The sequence below is a fragment of the Rutidosis leptorrhynchoides genome, chromosome 10 (genome assembly GCF_046630445.1).
Source record: "Rutidosis leptorrhynchoides isolate AG116_Rl617_1_P2 chromosome 10, CSIRO_AGI_Rlap_v1, whole genome shotgun sequence".
Lineage (NCBI taxonomy): Eukaryota > Viridiplantae > Streptophyta > Magnoliopsida > Asterales > Asteraceae > Rutidosis > Rutidosis leptorrhynchoides.
Window position 1 is genome coordinate 270,507,501 of NC_092342.1, and position 9,392 is coordinate 270,516,892.

A 9,392-nucleotide genomic window follows, 5' to 3' on the forward strand; every position below is an offset into this window, starting at 1 on the left:
GTTTAACACCCCCACCCAGAATGTTCACTAGACGGAAGGGCTAGTGGGCGTGGTGTTTAGTACTTCGAAGTTTATATGATTATTATACAGACGAGATGTTCTGTTTTGGGGATATTATTATGCGCATTATATGTTAAGGTCGGTTACCAAGCCAAGCTATGAAAGAAATGAAAAGTAAATGTTATGTATCGAGAGAATGATTTTATACACAGGTTATGCGTATGTTATTTTTGTGCACGAGATATGTGTACGGTTACTAAGATTTATGAAAGATGATTTCGTACACGAGAAAGGTGTAATATATTTAAAAGATATCACATGTACATTACAGGTGGGTATAGAATTTGGGCCCATTTGTACCATGCAGCATTTAAATCTTGTGGTCTATCAAAATGATGAATTTTATTATTTTATGACAAACTTATGAACTCACCAACCTTTTGGTTGACACTTTAAAGCATGTTTATTCTCAGGTATGAAAGAAATCTTCCGCTGTGCATTTACTCATATTACATGGAGTCGTTCATGGCATATAGATGTCAGAACCTCGCAATGGGACCAACTGTTGAAGACTTCGTCCAGATGGATTAGGACGGGTCACTACAGGTGGTATCATAGCGGTGGTCTTAGCGAACCAGGTCTTGCATTAGTGTGTCTAACTGATAGTTGTTTAGATGCATTAGTGAGTCTGGACTTCGACCGTGTCTGCATGTCAAAAGTTTTGCTTATCATTTCGTGTCGAAAATTACCTGCTTATCATTCTTAAGGAATTATTTGTTTATCATTCTTAGTCTAGACACATCTTACTGCATTGATTGCATGAATAGTGTATAGATAAAATTCATATCTTAGCGTATCTGTTACTGTAAACCATGTCTGACACGTTTCCTTAATTCCTTCCATAATCTACGGGATCTTCTGTACTATATTAGGTATTCTATGTAATTAGAATATCATCCGATATCCGAGAATCATTCCATATCGAAAACTCTTTATCTAACCATACAAGATGGAACTCGCCACTAGTTCAAGTCCCTCGGATTTCGATATGGAGTTTCACTTAAGCTCCGAAAGAAGTGTCACCAGAATGAATCAACCAATCTGCCATCCCCAATTCATCTGATAGGTTCGTAGTCGACTTAATCAATGGAGGTGAGAAGAAGTGATCCCTTCCACCCAACATATTGCCCTCTTGACGATGAACCTGAAGCACTTACCGGTGAACCTGTCCGAAATACTATTTTCTCTCTCATCTCTAGGGTATCTCGTCATGACTATATACTCTCTCGAATTTTAGATCTTATTCATCTGCTCGTTCCGACCGACAATCATCCCGGTGTAATAGAAGAAGTTAACGAACTTTGCGCTCGGGTAGTGGCTTTGGAAAATATGGTACAAAGATTACAAGCGCCAGCGGCAACACCGGCAACAACAGTACCACCATCAGCAGCACTAGCAGCATAACCAGTACCACACCATCCACATCCCATTATTCAACATCACAATCTGTCCCACGAGCATCAACATCATATGCACCATAGATACCAAGGAGTACCAACAACAATAAACGATGAAGTATTGATCCATAACTTCATTAATATTCTGCGAAGAATATGTGGTTCCTAATAGTTAACGATGAAGTATTGATCCATAACTTCATTGAAGAAATATTCTTCGAAGAATATGTGGTTCCTAATAGTTTTAGAGATTACTTATTCTAGCTCAAACCGAAAATCATATGAGTTTAATATCATATTAACTCATTAAATCCATGATTACATCTGAAGAAAATATATATGTATAGATGTTTTCATAAAGATTGTAATTAAAAATTCTTTTGTACAAACTGATAATGGTGAAAATATTTTAACGGGTAGGTAATACCCGAGGAATATTTAGTTTCACATTAATAAGTTACACTGTACATTTTTTGAATCTGATTCAACAGTCATTTACTATCCTACTTACATTAACATATATACGAATCCGTTCACCACAGAATAACCATTTTTATTCGATTTCATATTTGGATTTTGACTTATCTTAATTCAACAAGTGGCATAATGAAGAAAACATTGGACAATTAAAATGAATTAAAATATTGATTATAACATATGAAACTAAACAATTCTTCAAGTCTACCACTTGATTTCATCTTAAACCTCATTCGTATCTTGACGATCCCAATCTGCGTTCAAAAATTTCATAATTCTTGAAAACACTTCAATCGAGAGGATGAACCAACCGCACTTCATCTACGGAAGGAAAGATTCATGCATATAGTTATGCACCTGAAAGCACTCGGGATCTGAGCAAACGATTAACACGTAGTTGTGCTAATTTCTTAGTGTTATTATTACCCAAAATAACTTGGCAATCCCTTTTCAAAATAGCAAATTTTGTCACAGCTCCAGCAAATCAACTTCGACTTTTCGTTCGAAACAACCTTATTATAACTTTGATATATATGCGTGCTCTTTATTGTTACCGGGGAACCTTTTATATTCCACCATGTTACCATCAGCGTTTAATCATCTAAAAACACAATTCTCTTGAAACCCCTTGGTTTGATAACCGATAAACCAGATATCATAGCATTAAATGCAGAGGAAACAGAAAAATTGTAGATGGTCTAAACGGCCAAAAGTTTGATGATAAAGAAGGAAGTGTTAGGAACGCTCGATAGAAAATTTGGTACTGAAAAACGGATTGAGCACACCATGAAGGAGACCAAGGACAAATACAAGGACCAAACCCTATATTCAAAGAATCCAGGTAATTCTGAATCTGATAAAATCTTTAGAGAATATCTTGCTCCGAAGTCATGTTAAAAGTTGCGGAAATTTTTTTCTTTATCAACCTTCGAACTTTAAAATTCCAAAATATCATCATAAATATCTTCGATAATTCTGAGGATATTTTCATAAATATTCTCGTCCGAAATTATTTACCTCTTCGTGCTATCTGTATTACATTATATTGGAAATTTCTGGAAAAAAAAACTTAAGTATAAATTATGAATGAATTCTGGAGAAGTGTTGGGAATTAAAGCATGAGTTAGTGTAATATAATGACGCCCGACCAACGTGATTATATTACAGTAAGTCATGCTGAGTTTCTAATGGAACGTGATGATGGTTCACAAAAGATCACACCCTCATCATGTGCCATGTTACACAACTCTTTCATTCCGCTTAATCTCTGAACGTATCAAGAAATTATATTCTTGATAGTTCCATTCTCAGTGATTCTGATAATTTAACAAGTTAGATCGTACTATTACCTTCCCTTTCTATTTAGAATCTTAGTTCATTCAGAACTCAATAACTACGAATTCTGGACCATTAGTCGCTTGAATTGAAGCCGGGAAGAGAAAACAAAAGCATGGAACTTCTAAATATAAAGGAAAATATAAAGCCCAACAACAACACAGAAATTACAAACCGTGTATATCAATGTTTATCGCAACATAAAGACACAGGAGAATTAAAAATACTACAACCTCAAGAGCGAAGTATAAGTAAACAGATTCCTCCGGTGGAAGTTGGAAAAGAAGAATGATTGTTGCGATAGTCAGGATAAGGACAAGGATCAAAATTGGATTAAACATTTTCATAATCTTTTGAATTTGGGAATTGAGTATAGAGGTGGTGAAAACTAATGGAACGGAAAAGGTAAATTTATAATGGAAATATCAGACATAGTAATCAAGACAGATCATCGCATTTAATTAAAGAGATTCTAATTTCCTTAAATCTTGAAGAATCAGATCTTATAGATTTTGAAGATTTTCTTTAAATCCCTTGAATTCTGGAAATCAGTCGTGACTACATCACCAGTTAAGGGGATCATGCAATTATTCAATTCACTCTTTTGTGATAGCTTCATTCGTGCTCTTCGAATAATCGAATCGATTTATCTATATTATTCAATGATGATAAAACTCAAATTATCAACTCATATTCGTCATGAAAACATCTTTATTGTTAGCCATGACCACCTCACTCAAATTTTGGGACGAAATTTCTTTAATGGGTAGGTACTGTGATGACCCGGAAATTTCTGACCAAATTTAAACTTAATCTTCATATGATTTCGATACGATAAGCAAAGTATGTAATGTTGAGTTTAGAAAACTTTGGAAACGATGTTCATATATTGAATTAACCTTCGACTGCTCTCGACGATTCATGAATGATTGTTATAATTAGTTATATACATGTATAAATACACATATAGATTGATATAGTAGTATTATATTTAATATTATGTTTATTAACGATATCATGATCATTACAATCAATATTATTATTGATACTATTATTAACATTAATAATTGTAATATCAATTCTAATATAAGATATAAAGATATATATATATATATATATATATATATATATATATATATATATATATATATATATATATATATATATATATATATATATATATATATATAATACGATATAAGTTATTATATCATTGTTATTGATATTATTATCATCATAATTAATATTAATGTAATTAATATTATTTAGTATCACCACAAATATTATTATTATTATAATTTTATGATTATTAATTATTGTTATTACTCTTATTAATATTATTATTGGCATTAATATTATTATTAATACAAGGATATATTTATTAATACAGGTCGTATTCAGATACATATACATAAACTGAATACAGTACGTACATGTTCAATTACATGTATATATATATATATATATATATATATATATATAAATACAAGAAAAATATATATAAATATTGATAAATACGAATTTATACTAAAGAAAGACAAATTCAGTTTGCAATCCTTTTCAAACTTTATGTAAATTGATTTCCTGTCTTCTGATCGTACCAATTAGAGATTCAAACACAAGAACACGGACAAAATCTGTTAACCATCGATTTCCCATTCTATTTTTTTTTTATATTTCTGTACCCGATAAGAATAATTCTTGTCGACTGAATTATTACATAATGCGTGATCAATTCGTGTTATAACTCATTCATTCCAACTTCTTTTCATTATCCACATCAATTACCAATGATAACTATCTTCATCCGTCATCGAGCTACCAAGAAACACCACATCATCAACAACACCATGATATTCAAATACCAACACACCTTCGATCAACAAAACCCATAATGCACCTGCTCTTTAAATTCTGTTCGTTGTAAACCATCTATACACTCGCTATCACTAGGAATACTAACCTGCTACAACTTGTCATTGGCCACCACCATTGAATCACCACTGTTAGCCACCATCGCCAACCTCTTTCTATCTCCATCCTCTTTATATTTTCCTTCTATGATCGACCAAAAACAAACTCGATGGGAACCGGGTGCAAACCCACTTTCTTTTTCTTCTCATGAGGTACCGATGGCCACATCACAGCTGCACCCTTTCGAAACAAGCACATGATCAACACTTAAACACCATCTTCACTCTCTCTCTCCCTCTCTATATTTTTCTTCTTCCTTCAGTTTTATCATGCCAATCACCAGCACCATAAATCAAACACCATGGTTTCTGTTTCGATCAAGTCAGGCCACTATAAACTCGTCTTCTGTTTAATCTATCACGAAGTGAAATAAATGATATAGGTTCACCATTTAAAAAGTTACCAACCTGATTTATATATTGCAACGTGTATAAGGAGCTAGTGGGAAGTTGATGGCCGAAAGTCTCAAACAAACAACCCACTTGATGTTATTATATTCGGTACAGCAAAAAGTGAATGAAATCAATATCCTTTATTGAGTAAGTGGACAAGTTATAGATTGTGGGACAAATCAAGGACGTGCCAATTTGTTTCGTTCTCTTTTAAAACTGCAACGTGGTATCCACTAAAGGGTGTTATTACTTGTGTTACCAAATCCTATCATTGATATGTTAGTTAAAACCAAACCCCACATATCAATCTTTTGTTCAAATTTAAAATTTGATTGTGGGAAACTTTAATCTAATATGGGACCTAGGTAATGCTTGTGGGACAAAGATTGAGACTCATGGTCGACCTAAATGGGATTTTTCTTTAAAGGACGTTTGATTTTTTTTTATTATGATGAAGAGATACCGAAGATGATGCTAGATGTGTATGATGAAACGAGTATTATAATAAACGGTGATGATAGCTGATGATTAATGGACGATCATGAAAAGTGATTCTGTCTTCTACCTTTATCAAAACCCTACAGCCCCACAAACCGCGATCCTTTGATTAACTCATAAAATGGGTTGGTGGACTTAAATGGAATATCGAGTTGGGCTTGTGAGTACATGGGCCGTATACCCTCTGTTGGGCCATAATAAAAGCCCAATTAATTGCTGTGTTGAACGAAGCTTGCTTCATCAACTCTTTCTGCTACTACGGCTTGTTTTATATATATATATATATATTTTTTCCTCTTCTCGATATATCATGATATTGATTATGATGACTACGAATATGATTATGGTGATGATATATGGTAACATATGATAAAGGTGGTGAGTGACGATTAAGTTATCAATGATGATGATTTGATAGAATGATGATCTATAAATATGGTGATGATGATTAGGAAATGGGTTAAAGTATTTACGTAACAAATCGAAACAGAAAGTGGCGGATAGAGGAATGGTTTGGAGTATTGGGTTATCGAGAGGTCTCGGGTTCGAACCCGGGCATAAGCATTATTTTTGGAACTTTTTCTTTGAGGTAGTTAACATATTACTCATTATTATTATTATTATTATTATTATTATTATTATTATTATTATTATTATTATTATTATTATTATTATTATTATTATTATTATTATTATTATTATTATTATTATTATTATTATTATTATTATTATTATTATTATTATTATTTTTATTATTATTATTATTATTATTATTATTATCATTCATAGTATTATTATTAGTAAAAGTATTATTATTATCATTAACATTATTATTATTATTATTATCATCATTATTACTTTTAACATTAAAATTATTATTTTTAACATTATTATTATTATTATTTTTATCAAAAATTTATAATATTATTAAAATTATCATTTAGATTATTATTAGTATCAGTACTATTATTATTATTATTATTATTATCATTATCATTATTACTTTCATATTAACAATATTATTATCACAAATAAATATTTTCTATATAAGAGTATATTATTTACAACTACCTCAATACATCTAAATATATATAGTAAGGTTATTTATATAAATACTTACATATAACAAATTGTTAATTTCCGATATGATATTAATCATATGTATATATAAACCTATATAAACAGTAACTATATTAAATATATATACAAGTTAAATATATAAGATATATAATTTAAGATATAATATATAAATTTATTCGATTACGATTATATGTATTAATATACATATAGAGGATATAGGTTCGTGAATCCGAGGCCAACCCTGCATTGTTCAGTTGTTCAATATAGTCATATGTATTTTTACTACAAAATACATTAGGTGAGTTCATTTGATTCCCGTTTACTCTTTACATTTTTGGGACTGAAAATACATGCGCTGTTTTTATAACTACTTTATTAAATGCTTTTGAAATATATTTTGAACTATGATTACATGAATTGCTTTTATAAATATTTGACGAGATAGACACAAGCAAAACATTCCTCGAATTGAATATTGTGGACGTGATAATTGCCACCATTGAATTATGTGAACGTGATAATTGCCACCAATTGGTATGAATATTTCCCCCTGATTATTATTGCTTGATAACCTAAGAATTAGGGAACATCACTAATTTTGAGAATTAGTGCACGCCTAATTGATGCGAATCCTAAAGGTAGCTATCGAGTTTAACACCCTCACCCAGAATGTTCACTAGACGGAAGGGCTAGTGGGCATGGTGTTTAGTACTTCTAAGTTTATATGATTATTATACAGACGAGATGTTCTGTTTTGGGGATATTATTATGCGCATTATATGTTAAGGTTGGTTACCAAGCCAAGCTATGAAAGAAATGAAAAGTGAATGTTATGTATCGAGAGAATGATTTTATACACAGGTTATGTGTATGTTATTTTTGTGCACGAGATATGTGTACGGTTACTAAGATTTATGAAAGATGATTTTGTACACGAGAAAGGTGTACTGTATTTAAAAGATATCGCATGTACATTACAGGTGGGTATAGGATTCGGGCCCATTTGTAAAATGCAATATTTAAATCTTGTGGTCTATCAAAACGATGAATTTTATTGTTTTATGATAAACTTATGAACTCACCAACCTTTTGGTTGAGACTTTAAAGCATATTTATTCTCAGGTATGAAAGAAATCTTCCGCTGTGCATTTACTCATATTACATGGAGTCGTTCATGGCATATAGAGGTCAGAACCTCGCAATGGGATTAACTGTTGTAGACTTCGTCCAGATGGATTAGGAAGGGTCACTACATATGTGGTTACCAAGGTTACTCCGTATGGGGCAATTGAAATAAATGATCCAAAAGGTGGGGAACCGTTCTTAGTTAATGGGCAACGATTGAAAATTGCTTCTGGTTTGTCGCTTGATGATGCTAGGGTAGTTGAAACAATTCGGTTTGAACCCATGAAAGTCCATCAACTTAGAACAATTCGAGTGAATGAATCAAAGAATTATGTTAGTAAAGAGAACATTGATGCGTGGCTTAATCAAAATGTTACTATTAGTCGTATGCCCAATTATGACATTTGGGATGATGATGGTCGATTTGATGATGCACTCAAGGACGAGGTGTCTGAGGTTATTTCAGATGAATATTTTGATGAGTTTGATGAAAAGTTGTTATTGGAAGAAGATGTTAAGGGAAGGCCGGAGTTCCGTCGTCAAGAAAAAGATCCAGGGGAAGTATTGTTCGAATTGAGTTTCATTGGGGTCTTACCCCACTTTGCTAACGATCATCGTGAATTCAAGGTGATTGCCAATACCGGATCTACAATTAATATCATGTCATACGTGACGTATAAGCGATTATTTTATGACAAATGTTCTTTATGTTCGTTGACTAAATCCAATGCGGTCATCACACTTGGCAACAATACTAAGTGTTAGGCACTTGGTGTACTTCGTGATGTGTTGGTTAGTGTGAAAGGTGTTTTCCTTGAAGTACCATTCACCATTTTTGATATGCCTAAGGATGAAGATGTTCCATTGTTATTCGGGCGTGGATTCATTGCAACCGCGGATTGTAAAATAGACCCGGGTGCAGGTTCTATCACTTTTGAATTTGATGAGGGTTATTGTATGATGCTTGGGATACAAGAGGCTAACACAAATGAAGTAGTTAGTGAAGAAATGGTAGAGGATACTATAGACATGGACGAAATCTATCAAAGTGTTG

The 9,392-nt window shown here is 32.2% G+C and overlaps 1 protein-coding gene across 1 annotated transcript in view; it reads left to right on the forward strand.

Moving 5' to 3' along the window:
• The window catches only part of LOC139871034 (uncharacterized), a 15,641-nt gene extending 6,538 nt beyond the window's left edge, over window positions 1-9,103 (forward strand). Inside the window, exon 4 of the mRNA XM_071858785.1 lies at window positions 8,445-9,103. Within this exon, the coding sequence (XP_071714886.1) occupies window positions 8,445-9,103 (659 nt within the window). The remainder of the gene's footprint in view (window positions 1-8,444) is intronic.
• Window positions 9,104-9,392: the final 289 nt, after the last annotated feature.